Raw genomic sequence first — 25563 nt, 5'->3', positions numbered from 1 at the left:
CGGGGTGAAGACATCTCTGAAGAAGCAGTCCCTCGCTGGCAGGATCGGTGTTGGCAGCGGCGCTCGGAGGAGGACCGCGGTCTGGCCCGTGACCGCTGTGGTGTGTGGGGCGTTCAGGAGGACGTGGCCGGTTGTCTCTGAATTGAGCCAAAAATGAGCAAGAGCTCAAAAAATGAGTGTCGAGAGAGAGCAGGTTTACCCAGTCCCACTGTATGAAGGGCAGGGCGACCCAAGGCAGGCCCTGAAATATATAGGGTTAATTTTTCCATTTTCTGGCTACAAGCAAGCTCGGCCGTGTTTCCCTGGTGCAGCCGTGGTGATCGCTGGGGGTACAAGGGGAGGACGAGGCAGGTGCTGCTGTGGAGGGGAGGGCTGGGCACTCCCGGGCACTCCCCGCCCTCCCTCCCTCATGAGGGGCTCATCCTGCGGCCATCGCCTCCGCAGTCCAGGCCCAGCCTCGGCCCTGCTTCCTTCGGAGCAACGCCAGAACCCCACAGCGGTATTTTTAATGTTAGGAACAGCTCTGGCTTTTGTAGGGTTGACAGCAGCGGAGCTGCAGTTACGGCAGGTGCGAGACGGGCCCTCTTGGCCCGGCAGCCGTGAGGCAGGTGCTGCCATTGCTCGGTGGTGGTGCAAGGCCCAGCCCAGCAGCCATGAGCCCGAGGCCTGCGGTCAGCTGCCCTCCTCAGGCGATCCCAGCTGATTTGGGGGCCAGCCTGGCTCCCTGAGCGACGTGGCTGCCACAGGGGTGACGGGTACCGAGTACACTTGGGGACACAGGGGTGATGGGGTGGCCCCGACAAGGGGCCATTGCCCAGTACCACCGGCATAGGGGAGTTTTGGCCTGCAACCTCTGTCATGGTGCAGTGACAGCATGAATTTCTTCTATATGTTGTATTCATGCAGTCCACTTGTGTGCTCAGCTCCTCTGTGGTGCCATTCTGGGCACCCCTTCGTGCCACCACGGCTGTGTTTAGGGTCCCAGTGCCATTTTGTGAAGGGCTGAGGTTAGTGCATGGCAGCCTTTTCGCAGAGCCTTTTCCTGACCCCTCACTTGGGTGTGGGGATGCTAAACATTATGTGTTTTCATGGCCACGGCCATGCCGCTGCCACAGAAAGTGGGTGCCTGGGGTGTGCTCTCCCCTGCCCCCCAAAGCTGCCTCTCCCCCTGCCTCTCCGGTTCCCCCTCCATGGCAGCCTGGGCAGAGCTGGCGAGTGCACCAGCATCGCTTCACCCTTGTTACAGTAGGGTTTCTTTTTTTTTTTTTCTTCCCCCCCTTTTTTTTTTTTCCTGTGTACACATCATGTGCGTGTGTGTGAAGGTTGTATTCTCGAAAACAAGTTTATTCATTGATGATGTAATAGTGATTGTACTTTTCTTTTGGTTAATAAATTGTCTGCTCAGCTTACTTTGTATGCCAGCCAAAATTAGTCATACCAGTTCTTGGAAGGGATATGAAGAAACTAGTAATTGAAATCATAATCATTTGATCATGAGAGCTATTTGGAAAATAATATTTTAACCAAAAACACGTCTGATCTCCAAGTCAGACTTTTATTAAAACTGCTGCTAAATAGATTTCTCTAGTCTTGAATATTAGAAATTGTGTAGTAGCTGGTGATGGTATTTGACATCCTAAAAGAGGACTTCACCCATAAACTGCTGAGACTGTCTGCAGGCAGGCTGGTATTTATATATATATTTTGTATTTTTTTCCATCCTGACATTTAATAATCACCATGTAATAGCTATAAAATGCATAGCAACTACAGCTTTTTTATTTCAAGTGGATGGTGTAATGAAATTGGGTGAAACCATCCATTGAAATTGTACTTTGTAGTACCCAATGCTTGTTTACAAAGTATTGACGTTTGTCATAAACAGCGATTTAAAACATCACCGTTACTGTTTGTTGTTTGGTGGAAGCTCTTATGCTGTGTGATGATAAAGGAAAAGATTTTATTGCAAGCTTGCTTAGCATATAAGCATGCCGCTCATTTCTGACCAAATATTTGTTACCGCACTAAATGTAATGAAGGTGCCTGCTTATAAAACGATTTTGTATTATATAAGGGAGAGTGGAATATCAGATCTGCTTTTTTACCAGAGATACTTCAGGTTTTGTATTGTGGATAACTTATCACAATAATGCTTTTTTTTTTTCCCCTATTGAGCAGTATTTTATTTCCTGAGGAATGTGTTCAGTGGAAAAAAAAAAACCTCACAGAGAGAATCAATCGTGCTTTTCTCTTTGTTTAGTAACTCAAAGAATTTCTCTCCCCTTGCAAATACTTGTGTTTATTTGAGAGAAAAATTAGATTCTGGTTTATTTATTTCAAAAACCTGTAACCTTATTTAGCGCTAGAAATGTGCGGTGTGCAAGGTGTGGTGTGCAGCCAGCTCTCATTACAACATAAATTATTTCTGCTGTTTTAACTAAAAAATTTGGAGTGTATCTTGTTGGATGTGTGTGTATGTTTGTTTATTTTTTGAGGCTTTCTTGAGCCCTTGCTCACTGGAGTCAGCTATAAAACATTCTGCTTATTCATCATGACTGAAGGGAGTTGATTGTTTCCTGGAAGGATAAAATTCAGCAATTAGAGCTGTTTAATTCGAGTATATGTTCTGGAGGCTAAACTAAGTTTAAGTGCTTTTCTTAGAATGTATGTTTAAGAAGGGAAAAAAAATTACAGTTCTGATCTTGAAAAAGGTTTTAAGAAACGTGAGAATGTGCAAGTTTCTTTTGGTGGGAAGCACATAACATTTATGTAGTATTTCTTTTGGGATTATATCACAGTTTTATTTAATTTTTAGGACAAAAGTTAAATTCAATATTTGTGTATAAGCCAAGGGAAAATGTACCATAAACACAGGAATTTTCTGGTGAGTCAGAGTTCCAAGAATCTGAGATTTACTTAGTCCATTTATTTCAGGACTAGCTATAACCATTAGTCATCCAGCCATGAATTTTTGCATTTGCAGCTAATTGCACCTAAAAAACAAACTTTCCCTCAAGGCTTTGGGTTATACAGAATGTGATTTGGCAACTTGCATTTCAAATGCCTGTTAGGATTATTGCCCCGGTCCTAGAAATTGTCTTTAGATCGTGTGTATTTGTTTCGAGTAAACAACTAATACTTCCACTTAGGCATCAGGAGGAATAAATGAAGTACTAGCTTTGCTGTATTACAGACAAATTAATCTGCCAAGAGCAAGATAGGCTTTTCCAATAGCCTATGGGGGGGCGGCATTACGGGTTTATCAGTCATCGCGGAGCCCCGCGTGACGTGTCGTATTTTCGTTTGACCACTTCCTGCAGGATGAAGTTATTGCTGTTTCAGAGAAAGTTACTGTGAAGCTTGAGGACTTGGCAAGATGGGCACAGTCCGATTTCTCCAAGTGGAAGTGTGGTTTCCGGGCTGAGCCGGTCAAGCCGATGGATGTGGGGAAGAATGGGCAGAAGGAGGCCTTGATGAGATACAGACAATCCATGCTCAACAGCGGCTTGAACTTCAAAGACATCCTGAAGGAAAAAGCTGACCTTGGTGAGTATCCCTTAATTTCTCCCATGGGGAGGGGCCCGTGGGTGAGTGTCTTTCGAAGGGGGATGAGCCCAATCCTGCCAAGCCGTTGCTAACTCCCAAGGTATGTCTGTGCTTCAGGCGGAGGTGTGGCGATGAGATACCCGAGAGGGATGGGTGGTGAGCTCATCGCAGGCTCCTTCAAGATTAGTGTGGGGTAACTGTGATACCTATCTGCTCCGTAGACATGTCCCCGAGCACTAGGCTCAAACCCTGAGGATGCATGCACAAGTAATTGTGAAAGGCTCTCCCTGGGGCTCTGCAGGCCTGGGGATAAGGTCAGAGCTGTGCATTGTGGGTAGAGGAGCCTGAGACGTCTTCCCAAGGCCTTCTCTGAGAGGTAGGGGAGAGCAAAGGCCTTTCAGTTATCACGTCCCATCTTCCAGAAGCGCAGGATTGTCGCCTGCTTCTGGTGCTTGTCCTGTCTCCATAAGGTGAGCTTTGTGTCTTGTTCGGTAGGGAGGTGTCCCTTCCATAGCCTTCTATAGTGTTTCCTGGTGAGCTTTATGTTACTATAGGAGATGGTAGCTGTGCTACCTGGGATGGCCACAGACAGGCTTGCAGCTGTGGAGCTGCTTTTGTACCTAACACCTCTAAAATCTGTGCTGTGGGCCCAAGGTCCGAGGGAGATGGGTCTCCTGTTGGTAAATGTGCCTGTTTGCGGTATTAGGACTTGGATGCGTAATAGCTGTCAGAGATGGTGTTTTGAAGTGCATCCCAGGGACGTTTCTCTGTTGTACTAAGCTTTTAACAAGTGTTCCAAGTTTGAAGATCATCAAATTTAGGCCATAATGGGTGGAGAGGTAGGAAGTTAAAAGCTAAGGCTGATGCATGTGAGGAAATGCTTTTATACCTACGTGACAGGAGATGCAGGGCCAAGTTCAGTTTTATAATGGCACGACTGTGTTGGCATCGAAGCCAAGTTACACTAAGCTGAAGATCTGTCTTGGAGGATTTCTCTTCTGCATGTTGTTTTTCTGATCTTATCAAATGATGAAGTGATTTTGTCAGTCTCGCATTTCACCATTAGATATGTAGGTTGGAAGATTAAAGTACAATTGGAAGTTGATCTTATTTTTCATTACATCTCCAGGTAAAAAAATAACCCATGCAATTCTTTCTGTTTTCCTTTGCATTACTGTGTGTTTTCTTCTGGTTCATAATTACATGCAGTAATTTTCTGTGATATTGCCCTGGCGTCCTCTTTACTCACTATATTTATTTGCATTTGTTTGTTGTGTCAAAAGAATGTTAATGTTTTTCAAACAGAACTTTTGTGTGTTAATGTTTTCTTGTTTTTGTTTTTAACAAACAAAAAAAAACCCTTGTGGTAAGTTTTGAAATTGCTATTATCTACCCTAGGAGCCAAAGAAAATTATCTTTAAGCCTGAAGCCTATAGTTGCATGTTAAGCCTTTGAAAGTAGGGGTTATACTGAAAGCACTTATGGAATGCAAACTATGGTATAATTTTGATAACCCACATTCTGATGTTGCTCATTTTTGGTTGGGGGCTCTGGCTTTATTGTTGGGTCTTTTTTCTCAGTAGAAAAGGGTATTTTATCTAACATTTGATTACGATTGCCTTTTTCTTTATCATGACTGGCTGGCAGGAGTGAAACCAAAAGTTCAAGAAGGCCTATAGATGATTGGTCACATTGATATAGACAACTGATCCAGCCTATGAAAGGCAACTGAAGAAATTTCTTAAATCTAGTACTAACATGATTTTTTCACTATTTGAAAGACCCAAGAATTTAAGCACATTTTGCTTCCTGAATCTGTGAAAAACTCAGAACGGGACCTTCATTGCTTGTGAAGCAGCCCTATTTGGTTGTGTCCTGTAGGCAACCCATGAGCACTGGTCTTTGGCTTAACAATGGGTTGGAGGTTTAACACGCACCAGATGAAGAAGATTTACTTCTCTCATTCTGAGTGGTTGGTCAAGGTTGACATTGCGCTGTAGGAATTGTCATCTCCGTAACTGTAGGCAAAGGCAGTAGCAAAACATGTAGTGTCCAAGGCATAGAGATTTGAGCTGCCGGTGTTGTATCTTCTCTGCTGTCAAAATGGCAGCTTTAGTGCCTGTTACGACGTGTGCCCACAAACCTTTCCCAATACTCAGCATCTTGGCCCCAGAGCAACTCTCAGCCGCAGTGATCAAAGATTTACTAGCAATAACTTCTGCAGTGGTCTCCAGCACAATGAGATGAGGTAGTTTTGCTCTTAAAATAGGGTTGTAAACTGTGAGACAGCACAGTGCACTGTCATGCAAAGGTCCCTCAGGTGAGAGCATCAGCACAGCTATATTAGCAAGGTTAATCGGCCCAAATGGAGAGGTGATCTCCTGCACATCCACTGCTTCCCACCGCCGCAGCACCGTTCCCTACCTAATCAGGTACTCGGTGCTGCACCCGTGGGGATGTCTCACGGAGGGCTTCCCCACGGCGCAGAGTGGGGTGGCTGTGACGGGGCAGACCACTCTGTACAGAACTTGGATGTGAAGGGAACAAATCCCTTCTTGTGCTAGTCTGGCAGGCCGTGCATGAGTCTGCTAGTGACACCCACGTTTAACCGTGGCTGTAGACAAGGAAGTTGCTGAACCAGGTGTTGAAAAGGCCTAGAGAAACAAGGTGATCTCTTGGACCCCTTTTTTCCAATGAAATGGCATGTTTCCATTACAGAAAAATCCCATAAAAGTGAGTAGATTCTGAAATTTTTCCTACTAGATGTTTTTGAACCGAGCTGTAGAAGGCAATAGGAAATTATGTCCCTACCAAAGAGCTCAAAAAACCTCTACAGAAGAAACAAAACCAGTTTTCACACACTATCCAGGAGTGGTGAAGGGTGAAATAACCCGGATGAAATGAAAACACGGCTGATACAGAACCACAGAAGTAGCACTGTGCAAACGCGCTTGATTAAACACATTGCTGTTGGGAGCAGGGCAGCTTTAAACAATAGCCGGGCAAGGTGAGGCCTCGTGTGAGCAGCGCATGCCCTGTGCCACACGCTCTGTGGCACTCAGTTAGCCAAAACTAAGGTGACACCTGGTTAATCCACAACCTGGAGAAACCACGCACCTATAATTAAAAGTTGACCCTAATTCAAGTTCAGTAGTTCTGTCCCCCTTTTTGTTCTCTCTTTTTTACCTTCTTTTTCTTTTCTTTTTCTCTTTTTCTTTTCTCTTTGCCTTTCTTTTCTGCAGAAGCTGTTTGGGGTTTTTTTTCTGTAAAATGCCATTGCTTTTATGACTAGTGAATTATGCAGAACTTTTCCTTAGGACTGTTTTAAATAAAAGATCTAGCAATGGCATGTTTTTGTGTGAGCTTCAAGATTTCAGCCTCAAAAATGATTTTTAGGAATTATTTCTTTCTGCCTCTTGAGGTATTTGTGTTTTACGTTCTGTGCCTTTCTACAAATATGTCAATATTGAATGCTAGCAGTTTATGTCTTAAGACTATTTATAGCTTTCTGAATATTTCTTTCAAATGTTGAGAAAAATAAAGAATAACAACAATGCAGCATATAAAAATAGAGTTGCTCAGGAATGTATTATTCATAATGAACATGAGAACCTGTTTTTCCAGAAGAATTGGTCTGATTAAATCATTCACTACTAAGGCCGCTTGTTATTTATTTTTGTCTTTAGAATTATTTAGGGGATTTTTCTTTGTAATAAATGGACTTGTATACCTGTATTTGGTAAACCAGTGGGAAGTCACCAAATGAGAAATTATTTCATTTTACAAAATTTTTAGCAACTAAGCAATGTAAACACAATTGGTTAAATATGGCAAAGTTGCGTATTTGTATTCCTTGGGCTATAGTTCGAAAAAAAATTCAAATTATTTTATATAACAGTGCTTCTTACAGACTTCCTTTAAGTGAAGTATGAAAGCTGCAGTGTAAGCTTTATTGGCCTATAAATATGTCATTATAGTTGGACTACATTTATATGCTTTGGATTGTTGTTTAAGCCAAGAAAATATGTCTTTACAGGTTGACTTTTTATTGAAACCCTTTGAGGCATACAACAGAATGTATTTTGGGCCGAGGTTATTAAAACAGCATTTTCATTTTTGCAGCAGACTCATTGTCAATTATGCTGCCACAAACTGTCTGTGGATAGGCAGTTATGAATGGTTTCATCTCTAAATGTGTCTTTAGAAAAAGAAATAAAAGATAGAGGAGTCAAAGCTGAAATTGAGAGAAGAGACTGAGGGGAAAACGACTGAATTTAGTGCTCACCGGCTCTGTTGGTTTGGGTTAGGCTGGGCTGCGGCACTGCCTGGGTTTAGCTGAGGAACAAATGGCCCCTGTGCCTGCGCCGGGCTGGAGAGGTGGGAGCTGCCGCTGCCCCGGTCGGGCAGTCTGCATCCCTCTGGCTCACGGGTCTGTCATGGCAGAGCTCTGGGTTTGGTCCCTACACTGTCATTGCCATTCTTTTTATTCATCCTTTATGAGTCTTTATCATGCCAAAACGGGTGGTTGAGTGCTCCCATTCCTGCACTGGTGGCATTAGTAACTGGGATGAGCAAGTTCTGGTGCTTACTGAGGGGGTTTTTGCTGCAGTTATTGCTTGTTTGTTTGTGTCCAGTGAGGGGTAACCCCCCAAAAATTTAGCAAACAGTACTGTCCTGTCTTTCATTCCCCTTAGTCCTGCATTTGGGGGTGTAGAATCTGGATCTTTGTTCTCTGTGGAATCCAGGAAAATCAAGTACTAATTCTAGGTGAAGTTTATATTTTAGCAGTCGCCCTTTTCCAGTCCATAGGTGGTTTTCCAGCAGTTGTTTCCTACTTCTCTCTTTTGAACCCTCCAGCGGAGCTTGCCAGACAGGGGCTGGATGTCACGGGACTGGCTCGCCCTCTCATTTCCTTCTCTTTACCAGTCTCAACATTTGCATAGCTTTGCCCGGGAGAACCCAGCTCCTCGTCGGATCTTGTGTGGCCATATAAATTGGCCGATCCAAGGAAGATTGCAGTGAGTTTGGAAGGAGCAGCAGAGCGGGGATGAGCTATCTTGCAGGAAGGTAGTGACCCCTCAGTGCCGAGGAAGCCGCCGTGCCCAGCCCCGGTGGGCACTGGGATGGCACATGACCCTTTTTTCACTTACCAGTGGCCTTGCAACAGTCATGACTTCTCCAGAAGATTATCAAGTCATAATGTAGTCAAGCTATAATATAATCGAAACTGATAATCTGCAGCTGTAGTGAGCTCAGACACTTGTGGTGACTTCTGAACTGATGCCGACTCTCCGTTTTCATTGTTTGTCGCGTGCTGCTGAGTTCAGGCTCGCCTGGCTTAACTTGATGCAGTAATTTTCTGACCAACTAATTGGTAGCTATTTAGAACACAGCTACTTTGGATATTTTGTGCCTAAGTCATGCCTTTAACCTTCTTCCCCTCCCCTTCTTCTCTGTTTGTCTGCACTCTTTGCCTCTTCCTTGTGCCTTCCTGTCCCCGTTGCCCTAGCTGAATGCCATTTTGATCTTGATAAAGCTCCTGTAAGTGTCCCATTATCCCATTTTCCCCCCTCTGCCCTTGTGCACCCTATGTTGTTTTTTGTCTTGTGGGTCAGAGTGACCTCTCTAACTCATTTTAACTAGCCCAATTGATACAGGTCTTTTGCCGTAGATGAGGCTATTACATGACTTGTCTGTTGTGCTCCATGGAGCCTGAATGGAGGAGGACGGCTCCCTTGGGGAAAAAGGATTGTGGCCTGGTGTTTTCTTCTGTGTTTGTGCAGCTCCTAGCACATGCCAGCACTGCAGCAGCAGGAGAGCACCGGCAGGCTCCGGAGCAGCTCTCTTGGGATTGCTGTTCAGAGAGGCCGTGGAGCAGGAAGGCTTCCTTTGGTTGTACATCTTTTGGTTTAATTACCTCTTACCTTTAGTGTTAACGTGTTTGGGATCAGAGATAACTGAGGTGCTGAGCAGACAGACAATTTTGTCTGTCCTTGCGTGAAGAGGGAAAGGTAAATGTAAATGTTTATTTTTATTATTTGTCAACCAGTTGGTTTAAGATAACTAATACTTGTTGTCTTGTTGGCTTTAGTTGCTGTCTGCCTTTTAAATGCTGGAAGGCGATGCCATTGTTACGTATGGTGTTCCCCCAATAATCCTGTGATAACGACATAGTTTCTCCTGGATGTGACCCTATCCCCATTAGCGTTTTGAGGCTCCCCCTCCTCACTTGCCCCTCTCTCTTGAGCCACTGCTGCTCTCTTCTGCACCTTCCCCAGCCTCCCTGGGAGGAGGTTGGCGGGGTCCTTGGGAGGTTGTCTGTAGCCACCTGGTCCTTCCTGAGGCCATGTGTTTGCCCGAGCAATGCTGGGATGATTTAAGTGCTGTTAATTTCTTCCTTTCTCTGGGGACAGCCTACTTCATTACAGAGGAAGCTTATGGGGGTGACAAAAACATTTTAATATGCAGCACTGGCTATGGAAGCCTTTCTTTCACCACTGGATTGTGTTGAGCCTCATCTATTTGTGGCTCTTGGAAGGAGTTTTAACACCACACATCTGAAACTTCAAGCACGCCTTATCAAAGAGATAAAATTTGAATTTCTTCTCAAACTTTGGCCCGCCTTTGAGCTCTTATAAAAGGGGGTGGTAGCGTTGCCCTTGGGAATTGAGGAGGTGGGTATTTTGTTCTTTGAAATGTGGAAGATCTGCCAAGAAATGTAAACAAAATCCCACGTAACTTCTCTCTAGGTAGCCCCTAAATCACGGTTCCCCACCCCCACCGGCTCCTGCAGCAGGAACAACCTAACATGATTATCAGAATTGTGCTGATAGCAGTTGTCACTGTGTCAGCGTTTTCAATTATGTATAGGTATGACAGGGCACTTTGTTGTATGTGTAGAGCACAGCCATTTGCAATTGAGATTCTGGTCTATTAAGAAACATCAGGGAAGGAATCACTGCTGCAAAACAGGAGAGGAGGAAGAGTTAAATTTTATTGCCTTGTGAAGCTAGAGGGAACTGCCCCACGTTCTCCTAAAGCCGAAGTTGCAGCAGTTTGCAGCATCAATAAGAGTTTTGTTGCAGCCTCTGTTTGGAACAGGAGTAGCCTACATAATTGCAAAATAAGTAGATAAAAAATAAGGACCATTCACAGATGGTGTCAAAGCAGCCAGTGTGGGACAGTGTTCCTTTAAAAATGTTTGACGGCTTTTTTTTATTTTTGTCTGGTTTTAGCACCGAGATTGACCTTGCCAGGCTGTGTAATAACCCACATGTGTCTGCTCTCCAGGATTTTTTCCCTTCTAGTCACTGTTGGATCTTGCATTTAATTCTTACTGACCATGAGGTTTTGTTCCAGTAACTGAAAATGTGTGCCTCCTGGTGCAGCGCTGCTGTGCTCTGAATCTGACTTTATCTCAATGTCTGCTTTTTTTTTTGCTTTTTTTTTTTTTTTTCTTCTTTAACTTTTGGGTTTAGAGGGTGCTGTTTTCCTCGCCAGCCTGCCCTCTAGTTTCCGTCCCTGCCCATATTGTTTTTGGGTCCCAGGGGGACCCAGTTTGGGACGTCTATTGTTTTGTGTCCCTGCGCTTCCCTTGCCCAGTGAGGTGGAGGGAGGTGATCAGCGGTCTCCTCTGTGTGCCATGGTTGCTGGTTAGAACTGTTGGTCCCTCATAGACCATTGACACCTTTTTCCTGCATTGTATCCTTTCTGTGCAGCCAGCCAAAAATTGCCTGAGTACCGAGATCTGTAAACTGAGCACCTATATAAGGTTGTGGTATAGTTGGGTGGGCCCTGAGGATGTCCTCTTTTTTCCTGCCTGGCTGCTTTCTTGTGCTGTAATTCTGCGCTGCCGGAGCCCAGGACTTGGGAGTCCTGCAGTCATCTTTGAGCACTCTGTTAATCAAGTCGAAGCTGTCTTTGTACCAGCTCATGAATCAATCTGGCTTGCGACCTGTGCTGCTGTGCTGAGATGCGCAGGCTCTTCTGTGGGTGCTGTTGACACCATGGCCAGATCTGGGTGTCAGTTTCCTTTGGGGGGGAGGAGAAAAGCCAGGCCCAGCTTATTCAGCACCTCACTTCCAAGTTGCTCTTCCGAGTTCCCTCTTCATTACTCCCATGCCCAGAAAGTCGCAGTGTGCCTTTTGTTTATAGGCACACTGCGGCGTGCCTGGCCTGTCATCGTCTGTCTTCCTAAATATCTTGGTCTGGTTCTGACTGCTGTGTTGCAGACAGGCTTGTGCTTGTTCTCTGAGGTACAATATTCATCTTCTTATAGGTGGCCTATCTCATGCCATGGGGTTCTGTCAGAGAAAGTGACCTTCGTGCATCTGAAATTGGAAGAGAAGACTTGCTTTTCCTCTCCCTTCTCCTCTTTTCACAAAATTATTTGCTAGGACAGAGGCACAGAGGAGCAAAAGCTGGGCTGCCCCCCAGCCTGTGTGGGGCTATAATGCCAGCAAATGGCTATGTTAGCATTTGCGGGGACCTCAGCTTGCCAAAGTGGAGCTTTCCTTGGGCAGGCAAGGGAAGGAGGGAGACGGGCTGGATAGAAAGAAAGAAAAGCAAGGTATTGGACAAGAGTGTGGGAAGGGCTTGGCTCCAGTTGCTGAGTGGGCAGTAGCAAACCTGCCTTGCCAACATGGGCAGCCCAGGGATCTCCCACAGCATTGTGTCTTGCCTTTGTGAGCACCAGGAGGGGCTGTGTGTGCGTACACGGGAGAAAACCGTGGTTCTGGCATCCTTGCCCTTGTTAAACTGAGTTTGAAGACTCTCAGTATCAATATTGTGACTGCTTAATCTCTTTTGGTTAATTTAGTCCATGCTTCTCTTTGCTGGCTTGATGATCCTTGCATGATGAGACCATTGATAGATGAGGGTGTTTGGGAAGGGAGGGGTTAAAACCAGTATTTGTATAAATTGGAGTGCAGTTTGTGGGAGTGGGTGACAGAGAAACTATATTTAACAAATGTAACAGCATGAATTGTAACTTTCTGGGTAGGTTTTGTATTGGAGAGCATTGTGGCATAACCTTTATTTACTTCATTTAGTAAAATCTGTACCGTGTAAAATAAGTTCCTCCTTAATTTTACTACTATTAATAATTTGCTTGTAAAAATGAATCCTCAGCAGGGTAAACCTTCGGCTTGGGTCTCTCTTGTTCTGTTACACTGTGAAGGACAAATACTTAACGCCATAAAGAAGGTTTTGTTAGTGATAGATAATATGTATTATTTTAGCAAGAGTATATTTTAGCAGCTTGTGAAAAATCAAGGTGAATTTTTATGTCTACGCACTGCTGCATAATTGATATATGTAGAAGCTGAAATTCAAAATAAGCTTCTAGGAGAGCACACATTTGATTTTCCTAAACATTTAAATATATGTATCACACCCTCATTTTAAGATGCCGGTTAATGACTTTATGAGCATGTTGGCAGCCAGAGCATTACATGTGGTTTGAGAAATGTGTCTGGATATGCTTGGTAAGCAGTATTGTTCTGACAGTGTACTAAAGGCCATCTTCAGTTTGACTGTGCTCTACTTTGTTATGCTGTGAAAGAAAAAGATAATTCAGCAGAGCATTGTGCTGTCGGCTGGAGATGCCACACTTCAGAATACAAATATTACTAAGGATAAATGAATCATTAAAAGAACAGTAGCATAAAATATCTGATGAATGAACTCCAGGAGTCTCTGCTGGAATAAATTCAGCATTCACGGACAGTACCATAATATGTGAAATAATAGTATCAGTTCTACATTCAGATGCCAAAAACATTTATGGGCCCAGAATAATTGTGAATTACAAGGCTATAAATACATAGAGGGGATTTGGTGATATCATAATAAACCATGACAAAGATGCTAGGCTGGTTTCTAATGTTACCAGAACCTTGAGATATATTTACAACCTTGTTCACACTCCTGCAGTTCTAGGGGGCAATTCTCCTCTTGCAAACATGATCATCATTCCCATTAGTGCCAAGGGGAGTTACACGTGTGTGTCATGAGTGGAATAGATCCCCACGTGTTGTACAATTCAAGGATCTTGTAACAAATCTTATTTGAGAAAAAAGTGGGAAACGTTCCCTCTCGTCCTCCTCCAACTTCCCTCATATCCTGTTCTGCTCCTGTAAATGAGACTAGTGAATGGAAAATAGGTAAAGGATGACAAGGTAGCTGCTGTGTTCCTGAACGTTTTATCCACAGCTGCATCGGGGTTTTTTTTTCACTTTTTATTACTGAGAAACAAAACAACCAAACCCCAGATGTTCTGGTCCCAGGTTTCTTTAAAGTGCAGGCCAATGCATTTTAAAAGTGTGTTGTAAATACCCAGGGAAGGCTGGGAGTGTCAGCCTGTCCACCAAAAGGAGGTTTCGCTGTTATGATACCAGAATTCATGCCTGGTAAGAACAGTTAATTAGGAACTGGGACTGAACCTGACGTGATATTCAAGAGCATATTCAGCTTTCAGCATGTCCCACGTCACCTGTCTGTAATTAAGCCTGGTGTCCCCTGCCTTCCTGAATTGGGGCGGTGACAGAGTCTCCGCAGGTACCTAGTGTCGGTTCACACATCTCAATATTAGATGGGCTACGGCCCCGGAGCTGCAGGACCCCTTCCCCTCCTAGCATCTTCCCCCAGCCAGCTGTACGGTGTTACTGGCCTCATCCTTATTGTAAGTCATCGTCAAAATATGCGTGTTAAGTGCAGTGCAGAGCAAGTCTGCTTGGTAATTCCACATTCCTTAGTGTTGCAGGAGGTCTCTCAACTAACCAAGCTGCAGTCTCTCTGCTCATCCTTCTTGCAGATTTACGCTCCTGGTGGTACATCTGGCCCTTCCAGGGCATTTGTGGTATTCGCAGTGGGAAGGGTCTATGGCTTGGTTGACGTCCCTCCACGCGGTTCCTGTTTTACTTTTTGCGACTTGGTAGACTAACCCCCTGACATCAGCAGATGAATCACGTCCTTGAGATACGTCCTGGACCTTCCATCCATGCCAGCTGATGAAGCAAAGAGAAGATAATTACCGGACCAAAAAAATAACAACAGTGAAGTGGTCATCAGCAAGGGGGGATCCTTGTCAGCCTTGTAGGTGACTTCAGGCTGTAGCTTGTGTCAGTGATGGGTCCTCACCCAGGTAGTCACTGAGCCTGGATTTGCTTCAATCACTCCCAGTTTATTTCATTGTCTTTCTCTCTTGGATTCGTGCCTGTTTCTGCTATGGCAAGGTCATGGGATTATTGATTATTTGTTTTTAGTTAATTACTGGTGATTTTAACTTGATATTCTTAGCAATATCTGTGTGAGCTCTTGTGGCAAACCCGGTAGACGGTGTGTAATGCGGTCTTAATGTGTATTTTTTCTCTTTAATTATTTTAAAACCACAGTCTCCACTTTTCTTTCACGCTAAGTATTTCCAGATTAAAAGCTTTGTGGGTTGAAAATTAAATGATAAGGTACCATAAAAATCTATTTCAAGAATCTCAAATGTTTCAGCTCCATCTTTATTTTTAGTTTTCTTACTCCCTGAATGACCCTTACTTGTGACAGCGTATGTCACTATACACTTCAAGTTTTGTTGCACAGAGAAAATAGCTGAAAAAGTCCTTTTATGTTTGTGTTTCTAATCCTCTGTTCAGATACATAAAAATGTGGCTCTAAGTTCTGTGGTACAGTAAAAAAAAAAAAACAAATAATTTTGGCAGTTCAAATGCAGAAACTAAAAATAATTTAATCTGCAGTGTGAACATAGTTTCATATTTATACTAGCATCTGGCCTCAGGAATTGAATACTCCATTCTTTAAATAGCTTCACTCTGGCTCTTGAATGCTTTGTGACTAGAACATTACCCTACAGTCATACACCTTGTTTACATATTTCTGTTAAAAGGCAAAAGAACTTACAGTACTTCAAAACATCGGTACAAGCTCCCTCCTCCCCTCTCGCCCTGGAAAAGAGAAGTTAAAAAGAAGAAAATGAAAGAATGGTCTGAAAGCACATTTTAAATTTAGTTCTCGCAGTTTGCTGCTGGGTACATATTTTACTGTCATTTGTATAAAAAACTGGAAGAAAAATTTTCCAAAGAAAATGTGTACCATTCCAGATGCCCAACAGTAGTCAAACACAAATTTATGAACACTTTGTTTGTATGTTTGTTTTTAATCTGGCAAATGTCTTTGTCTTTAGAAACACTTTGCCTAGAGGCAGTGGATTTTTTTGGTACCCATATGGTAGAAATAAGGAGTAGGTCCCTGCGAAGGAAAAATATCAGAATAATGTAATAAAAAGGTAAACACTATAAATGGGTGGCTAATGATTAGCTTCTTGCAGTCTTTAGGGACAAAGTATCTTTTTATAGATTTATGATGCTTGCCCAGCCCAACTTCAGGAGGAATTGCATTTTCAGAATTATATATTTGAAACTTCAGCTAAGCTTTACAAATTTAGTAGATCCCTATTTAGTGTCTGTTGGTGAATGTCAGTCCAGCCTAATATTCTTACTGCTATTTTTTCATTCACGTCTTGAGGTGAACTTAGGAGCAGAAGAGAAAATATCCCATTTTTAAACCTTAATCCAGAATCCATTCATATGAGTCACTAAAACAGAATCATAGTGGTTTGGCTAAAAAAGGCTTCATGTCCAAAGGGAACGTGTCTTAAAATGCTGGCGCATTTCCCACAATGTTTCTTGACTGTTTTATATGTTGTCTTTGTGCTATTGTAAAATATCAAAGATTAGATCCTGTAGTTTCGTGTGTGGGAGGCTCTTGGTACTTCAGTGGACTGGTCAGCTTGAACGAGGGCAGGGGGCTTGCTCCCTTGAGAAGTGTTGAGCTCCATCAGCTGCGTACTTCGCTCGTCCTTTAGGGGACCCTTCTAGCTCAGGTAGGGAGAGCTTGAAGGAGCATTTCTTTATCTTGTGATAATTATTCAGTGTTGTACCACGAGCTTAGGCTTGCTGCTGTGATGCTCCGTAGCAAACCTTGCAGCAATGTGAGTGGCAGGAAAATCGGGTCCTATGTGCCGTTGTGAAAAATTTCAAGAGTTGTGCTGTTTTTCCTACTCAGCTATTATATCCCTCAACAGGAAAAGAGCCTCCGGGATAATCATCCCACTCAGGTTTTGTGTGGTCAGTGCCATTTTCTGTAGGCTTCAGACTAGCCTGGGAGGTGTGAGAAGGTCAGTGCCAAGGCCATACACTGCCACGACCTCCAGCTTTGATGCTCCTGTGGTGGAGCGAGAGAGGGTTGGTACAATGCTGGAATGGGAGCAGGGATGAGGATTGCTGGAGACAGCAGTAAGGGCTGCTCCTTTGCCTTGCCACTTTGGATTTTTGGTGTGTGTGGTTTGGGGTGTTTTGTTAGCCTTCCCTGCAGGGAAGGTTCTGTGCTCAGTTTTTACTTTGTTTTTTAGACCTGGGCCCTATGACTTGCATGTAATGAATGTGAATGGCCCAGGATTTAGCCTTTGGTGATTTCACATACCATGTGATTCCAAGGCACAAAACATGTGATTTATTGGGTAAAGCCTATTTAATATCTTAAAAGCATAGAGCAGGAGATCAGATGTGAGCGTAGCAGCCTTAAAATATATTCCCTGACAACATACTTAAGAATGTTTAGGTCTATATGAAATATACAGGAAATGAGGCCAATTTTGTCCCTGCTATTTTGATGGCAGGGTGTGCAGGAGAGACGGAGAGTGTGTGGACAGGAATTCATGTGTTTGATAACATGAGCCCAGCATATTTGCACAAATGGAATAGAAGCATTTTTCACCCTCTGCAGCGGAAACTCTATCGGTAGTTTTTCTGCCTCATTGAGAGACTTTTAACTGATCAGACATATCAGCAAATCCAGATAAGTTAATATGAAAAGTCATTCCATCATTTCTGGCCGCTCGTGTACAGTGTTTGCACAAAGCAGTACCTCTTTGCCACCTTTCTCGGCTTGGGGAAGCACGGGGAGCTGACTCGTAATTGGCAGAGATGAGGAAAGGCTGCTATTCTGTATTAGACCGTTTTTCCCTTGTCACCTTGTAGACAAAGTCAATATAACAGTAAGAAAAGGTTTACATACTTTGTACCGGAGAATACTTGTTGAGTGTTGCTTCTAAAACAAGAGACCCTCCTGAACAGTGCAGCAGAACAGCAGTTGCCAGAAGGACCTGTAATGATTTCTGATCATGCTAATGACTGACCATTGTCTTAATGTCAGAATACTTAGTGTATGGCTGGTTTTCTTAAATAAGCACTTAACTTTCTACTTTTTAGGAAAACAATGTGATCAAAGTTCCTTCTTTGAAGAGGAAGATTGTAACAACAGTGCTGGGAAATTTTTTTGTCAAGGGTCTGAAAACATTTTGAGTGCATTTGTCTAAAAGCATCATATATACCTCACTGGGCATGTGGCAAATTTCTTACTTAAAATCATGTAACGTTTCTTGGGCAGCAGGTATTTTTAGTTGGACATGTAACTAAGGTTTTGCAAATGTTTGGTTGGGCGAGCAGAAACTTGGAAAATACGCTGTGGTTCAGTTTTCTCTTGTTTTTACAGTGGTTTTGTCATTTTTGCTTCTTATGGTCATAGCATCTCCAGCTGAAGCACGAGCTTTCAGGAAACAAAAGTCCTTGGGCCCAGTCCCACAATGAACTGAGTGTCAGAGGTGGTGTAAGGAATGCTCTGAGCTCGATGTGACTGGCAGGGCACTTCATCTTCATTGCTGAAGGTTGTCAAGATGTGACAGAATGGGATGGTGTTCATAGAAAAATGGGACTGCCGTTTCCATTTTTTTTCTCCTTTTCCTTCAGAGCATGTCTGTGTGGATTGCATGTAGGACTGGAGTTTTGTGTGTGCCTCTTTGAGATCTTTGCCCCAACTATCCATAAGAATTTCTTACCATCTCCATTTCCCAGTCAGTTCACTAGCGAGATTGCCCAAAACAAAAGAGGATACAAGGCTCCTTGGAGGAGTAGCCGCAGCAACAACTTTCTTTGTCATGTGCATTTCCTTTCACCAGATGAAGTGACACTAGTTCCATACCAGTGACTGCTGACTCTAAAGCCAAGAAGCCCTCTCGTGTGTGACAGCCTGAACACAGAGACCTGATTTATACCGAGTGAATCCTCAGTTTCCTTTGGTGCAGGAACCGTTTCGATATCTCTACCTAAGATGCAGAGGTGTCATGGTACCAACGTCAGAGCTATAGTAAATCCCTGCCATTGCTTCCCCCGTTTGCAAACTTGTAGGGATAATGGGTACCTTACGGATACTGTCCTGACAGCTGTTGACAGCTCCCTCCCTGGTCAGAAAATGCAGGTGTTGAGCACAAGAATGTAAACAAGAAACAAGAATTTCTCATGTAAATGGAAGCAGTTTTTGGCATTGGCAATGCGAGATGACCAGGTCTAGTGAGGATAACAAAGATGCCATGCTCTTGGAGCAGGCTGTCCTTTCATTAGTTTTTTTTTTTTTACGGGTTCCTTTGCAGCTCTTTCTCTTATGCCACTTCATCTGTCACTTTGGCCAGAGGACAAGAGCTTCAGGTACCTATATCTGAACTCATCTATACAGCTTTTTGTGAAGATTTGGTGGTGCTAAAACTTCACCCAAAATCTGTCTTCAGAATGGCTTCAAGCTTTCCTTTTAAAACAATTAGTTTACTTACATGACTGGCATCAGAAGAAAGGTAATTGCATATAGTAGACTTTGTTTTCCTTTCCAGGATCAAAATGTTGAGGTGTCAGTCACTGCTAGGCACTCTGAAGCTCAGGCCATCCTGCCACAGGACCCCACTGTGGCTCACACTGGCATGAGTAAGAAAAGATTGCTTATTTGCCCTTCCCCTGCTAATTGTGAATTTTCCAGATTTTACTCTCTGGATACCATCCCTCCCTGTTTTTCAAAGCCCTCTGATATCGCAGGCTTGAATTGCAGGGGAGCTGTAGTGTCCCCAGGCTTGTCCTGGTGCTGGTACAGGAGGAGGCAGCCCGTGGGCCAGGAACGAAATGCTTTGCATCTCTCAGAAATTCCCGTGTCACTTGCATCTGGCGTAAATGCACCCTGCAATTTATTGAGTTGATCATGATGAGCACCGTGGTTACTGTGCAATAAGTAACTATTCTTTTGCATATTCTGTTCTTCCTGGACATTGTAGGAATTAGTGCATCCATTGAGTACTCGTGAGAATGACTAGAGTGAAATGTTATGGGTCATTAAACAAACAAACAACCCCACCTTCATTTTATTGAAGGTACCTATAAATCTCATCAGTTTTCTTCTTTACAGCTAGTTGACCTGAGGATCTGTGTGAAAGATCAGGCTGTTAGCTTAGGCAAGTTAGATTGCTTTAAGCAGCTGTGAACTAGTTTTACAGTGCTACCAGCCTATTTCGTTCCAGAAAGCGAAAGTTTGAAGTAGGTCTTAAATCTGGTTTCTCACACGCGAGATCATTTTGCTACTCGTGACCTAGAAACCAACAATGAATGTATAAGTTACAGGCAAGAAGAAAATTCTGAATTTACTGTAAGGTGAATGGAAGTTGAATAATTCCCTGAACTTCAACTGGGAAAAGAAGAAAAGATCACTGAATTCTAAAACAGACTTCACTATAGACAAAGAAAATGTTATTTTAGTATAGATTAAACTTATGACTAAGATATAGAGGGATTATTGTGTCTGTTTCAGATGTAATTTCATGCCTGAGAATTTACATTGAAGGCAAACTGGTCTGGATTGCATTAGCAAGGGCCCTGTTTTGCTGTCAGTTTAATTAAATGGAAACTGCTGGCAAGGAGACCCGAGTAGGTTTATAGAAGCAATACTATTTTGTATCTTGGAACAGGAAACTGTTAGGTCTTCCAGTTTGAAAGGGACACAAAAATGAAACCTGTGATTCATTCGTGTTTACAAACTCCCAGCTAGTATACAATGACCTTAGTGAAAAATTAACTGCAATTACACATTATATGTAGTGGGCTTTACAATAACTGCAGACTTCGTAGTTATGAAAACCATGACCTTTGACAGGGAGGTTAGAACATGAAGTTTTTCCAAACAGTGCCGAGATCTTCAAAAGTATTCACGTTTCCTTCCGCGTTTCGTCTGAGTAGATTGACAAGATGTGTGGTGGGTGTTCTGTTTGCTCGCTGCAAGATTGTTGTCAGGCAGAAACCCCCCCAAAACAAAAAAGCCCGCCCTTCGGGAACATTGATTTATCTGTTAACTGTGCCTGGCATGCTGCCTTTTGGCTTTGATTTCAGAGAGAAACATATTTGGTTACTTTAATAGGCAAAAGCACTGAACCTGACTTGTAGGGGAAAAAATTGTTTTCTTTCCCTTTTTCAGTTCTGTTTATCGTATCCTGACATTCTGTATCATAATTGTGCAACAGTTCCAAGTTGGAGTAAAGAAAAGTAGAACTGGATCTCAGATTCCATCAGCCTCATTATTCGAGAGCCAGCTTTTCTGGGTGACTCAGTGGGACTGAAAATGAATGTTTATGCTGGTTAATAGCCACCCTGTGACACTGCTCTGATGATATCAAATGCTTTTTTGTTCCCAAGAATTGTTCACATCACCTATTTATATCTCCTCTTTTTTATTTATACTTGGTTTTATCTTTTAGAAATTTTTGCTAAGCTTGAGTTGACTTGCCTCTTCCACCCCAGATCTGTTTCCCCTTTCTTGCTTATTTAGATATATTGAAAGAGAAGGGGGATTTCTTCCTCTTATTCTTTGACTGAAGAAATTCAAGTCTTATCTGTTTTCAGCTACTTCTCCAATTTATGATGTCACAGTGTGTGAGAGTAAAAGTTGAGAATTTGAGAAAGTAGGGTTTTTAATCATGTTACAGTAATTGTATCCTTTAGTATGTATGTATATACATGTAGTTATATATGATGAAACTGCAAGTATATTTATGTGTGCACGTGTGTTTACACACAACTGTATGTGTTGCTGAGCTCTGATACCCATAAAGCACTTGGTCAAAAGAGTATCTTTATGAAAGACTTAACATTCTTCTCATAAGTATCGGAAGTAATAAAATATATTGTTTGAGACCTACAAAGATCAAAAGAAAAAGTAGGGAGAAAAAGAGATGTTTTAAAAACTGTAATAACAGCAAGAAAAGCAGAACAAGAAGGCTCTTGGAGGTCTCTGTCCCTGTGAATTTGATGGTTTTTTTCAGTGAAGCTGTAGGAGGAATCCATGTTTTAATATTAACTTCAGTCATGCTATAGCCCAGTGCCTCCAGTGAGCATGAAGCTCTGCATGGCTGGAAGGTAGGTGGAGATGAGATTTGGAGAACAGTTGTGTAACTGTAGGTGAGGGGAGGGAGGAAATGCCCCAGCCACTGTCAGTGCTTTTGCCCCTTACCGTAACACGAACCAGCCTGTCCTAAAGCATTCCGTGGTGTTTTCATACACTGCGGGGAGGCACTGGAGGGCATGTGTGCTCACCTCTGCTCAGTCCTCTGCCTCAGCTGGGCGATGATCTCCCAAGGGCCAGCTCCCAATAGCAGTTGCTTAGCAGTAATTAAAAATACACCAACAGGCAGCAAACTTTCCTCAAATCCAGGGGCTGTCCGTCAAAGCTGCCCCCTGGCTCTCACTTATAGGTCCTGGGTGTAGAAAAAGAGCAAGAAAGGGTCGGTTACTTTTGATCCTGACTGTGGTGAAGTAAGAAGTGCAGAGAGGTCAGGGAGGAGTTAGTAAATTATTTTGTGCAGATGAGTAGGAAAATATTTCACAAGCTGGGATAAAAAAAATGCTCAGTTGACGGCTTCCACAGCAAGAAGGGACTTCAGCTATCACCCTCCAGGGCTTCCAGCATGACCGACTGCGCCAGCAGCAACAGCCGATACTCGGCCCCTGAACCTGTGGCCCACCAGGCGTTTGGCTGGCTGCGGGAGGCTTGGATCGCTTTGTGTCTTCCAGCCCTGGCTCCCCATTACCCTGGTCTCAATGGCTGCAATGCGGACGCATCCGTTGTACCAGAGAGTAGTGGGATTCCTCAGTGCAGCTCTGCCGGTTGTGTTGGAAAGCTGTAAGGAAGCAAAACCTTTCTGGAGAAAGTGCCTTTCAAGGCAACCTAGAAAGGAGAAAAACTTTCCCAGTTTTAGTGGTGGTGAGACTCAAAACCAGTAAAAACTTTCAGTCTCTGGAAAATAAAATGAGATTCTTTACCAGCTAGTTTATTTTAATTTTTCTTTTCCTGTTCTGCTTCATGACAGAACTTCAAATAATTGTGTTGATTTATGATTACGGGTATTTTAAAGCTGTAGTATGCTGTAACAAAGCAATGCCAGCTTATTGTTTCTGGCCCTATCCAATTATACAATTGAGTTTAGTCATGTAATAATGTTATAACAGAAATATCCATCATGATGGATTGAATTTCTTGAAGTACGACGCAGGAATATTTATAGCTCCATTCTTAAAGCTACTTTTAGGTCAGAATATGCCTTCTTGGTATGGCCTTTAAAACCAGGAAAAAATCTGAAACTTTTTTCAATCCAACCCCAAACCTACCACAACCCAGTGCCTACACAGAGAGGGGAGTGTAGGTTGATGGTAAGCAGAATATGATAGAACAGAGTAATTATTTCCGCTAGAAAATGAGGATCCAGCATTATTTGTACAGTAACACAAAGTCATTATTTGGCTATGCCACTGTAATGAAACAATAAAGATCATACTTAATTTAAGTATCATCTCCCAAGAGACTTCTTGCTCTCCTTCTACCATTTTGGCTATTAAAACAAATTTAAATTGCCGGTCTAGCTTCCCACTGCTTTTTAGAGAGTAGAGTGGGCAAAGCCTCCCCTCCTCCCAGCTCTGTTTAAATGTAGACCTTTGGCATTCCAGAAATCTGACCTTGTTTGTAGGGAATGGCTCATTTTTCTATAATGTAATATGAAGCACTCTTGTGTTTTGATTCCATGAACCAGAGAGTTTAATGTTCCAGCTTGCCATGATAAGGATATGATCTGGTTGAGATAGAAACACTGAAAGAAATTAGCTATTGTACTATTCTTTAACATATTGTTTGCCTAGCAGTTTCATTTAGAATCATTTGGAATAATCTTGGAGTACCTTTCAAAAAGAATTTTTTTTTTTTTTAATTTTTTTGTTGTTGTTGGCCAGGATAAAAAGTGGGGCTTTAAGATATTTCTCCTAAAATAAATGTGAGGCCGCCTCATTTATAGTCAGCATGCCTTGATTACTTGCAGACATGCTGGAAATTTACATGCGCTTTTCTCCATTATAAAACACTGATCTGTTCAGATCATTAGCTCCCTCATGACTCGCGCTTGGCAGCAAGCCAAGGCAGGCTAAATCTGTAGCTGTAAATCGTGAGTTGAAATAGCAGAAAGTGGATTTGTAACTTAAAAAGTGTAAACAGTTTGGAAAATGAAGTAATTTTAGAGTATGATTGATTGCCTTAAGATTATACTTTAAATTAGCATAGGGTCTCCGATGCAGATATAGGCACTAACTGCTCATTATATATTTTCACTTTTCTTTGGAACAATAGCATTGTTGGTAGGCTTCTAAACAATGTAGGCTTCTCCTAGAGTGACCTTTGAGGAAATGAATAGTTTTATTGTGTGTCCATTACTTTGCCTGAAACAACATTTTTGAGTTATTAATTTGCAGTGGTCTATAAATAAAGGAATCAAAATGCAAAGCAGCTGTACTATGTTGCATATAGTTCATCAAACTTGTGCTTAACCGTCACCATTTGAGATTGATAATGCACTACATAAATAATTTCTTTCCCTCTGAAAAATAAGTAATGTTTTGCATAGCCTGTAGTTGCTGGAGATTGGTCCTTGAATCCCGTAGAAGGAAAAATTAAGATTATTTTTAGCACAGACAATTAGTGAACGTTCTAGGGGACCGGCACACTGCATTCACTTTTTCAAGGACCCTGATTCACTTAATTGTGTAGTTGAGAGTCAGAAATGCACTGACAAGTGTGTCTGGAATAAGGAACATGAAACTTGTATGGTCAGTACCGTTATTCTCTCATCTCCGCACGGATCCTGTGTGTGTGGGTGCTCTCAGCACCTCTCTGGAATAGGAGCAGTCTGTGCAGCACCCTGCACCGCAGGGCCATCTGTCCTGACTGGTGCTGGGCTGTTGCCGTGGAGGAAACGTCGCTGGCCTGCCCGTATGAACAGGGCACGTACTAGCATGGCCATTCCCCTGGCAGAAATGAGACTGAGCTGATCCCGCTCCCTTGCGTAGGGGCGATTAGGCTCTGCAGCCTGTGACTGGCAGTAGTCAGTCCAGGTTTCTGAGAGGTAGGCATTGCCAAGGAGCGAGCGCCGGGCTGCAGCCGCCTGGTGCTGGTGATCCCCGGCAGCCACAGCCGGAGGGGAGGAGCCCCGAGGCATGGGAATGCAGTGTGGCCATGGGGAGCACGAGGAGTCAGTGGGACAGGGGTCTGTGGGCTGAAAGGGGAGGTGTCTCCAAGAGGCGCGTTCAGGAGTGTGAGAAACATGTATTAGATTTAAAAGTTTAGGGCATAATTTCCCCAGCTCACTCTGTGCTGGTCCAGAGGAGTAGTAGTTGGAGGTACAGCATGCTGTTGGTTCAAGGAAGCATGTGCCATTTAATATCTGGTGTCTTGCAAGTTCTTGCTGTTCACAAACGGTGGCTGAAAATGTTTGCTGCTCTTTCCCAAGGAGATATAAAATCCATTGTTTATGTGTTCCTGCCTACTAGGGCAGCATGGTATCTAAAGTCAAAGGTCTCTAGCGTGGAACAACACCTCAGTGTAACTTTGTGGGTGTGGACACGTAATTTACACGTGTGTACTAAACATATATATTCTGTGCATCCAGGACTGCTGCCTGCTGCCCTTGTACGTTCTTTAACACTTGTGGCCATGCTAGAAATTAGAAGTCTAAAACTATTTAACTGACATTAGCAGTGGTTACAAATCACAATAAATAGCTGTGAGTGCTTGAAGAGAATATATAACAAAAATTCTTACAGTTTT

General features: G+C 43.0%; 1 protein-coding gene across 1 annotated transcript in view; it reads left to right on the top strand.

Moving 5' to 3' along the window:
* Nucleotides 1–3358: 3358 nt before the first annotated feature.
* The window catches only part of ARID5B (AT-rich interaction domain 5B), a 107229-nt gene continuing 85024 nt past the window's right edge, over nucleotides 3359–25563 (top strand). Inside the window, 1 exon segment of the mRNA XM_068398884.1 lies at nucleotides 3359–3546. Coding sequence (XP_068254985.1) covers nucleotides 3438–3546 — 109 coding nt within the window. The 5' untranslated portion in view covers nucleotides 3359–3437.

The sequence above is a fragment of the Nyctibius grandis genome, chromosome 4, assembly GCF_013368605.1.
Source record: "Nyctibius grandis isolate bNycGra1 chromosome 4, bNycGra1.pri, whole genome shotgun sequence".
Taxonomy (NCBI): domain Eukaryota; kingdom Metazoa; phylum Chordata; class Aves; order Nyctibiiformes; family Nyctibiidae; genus Nyctibius; species Nyctibius grandis.
Note: the sequence above shows the minus strand (reverse complement) of the source record. Positions and strands in the feature narration are given on the sequence as shown.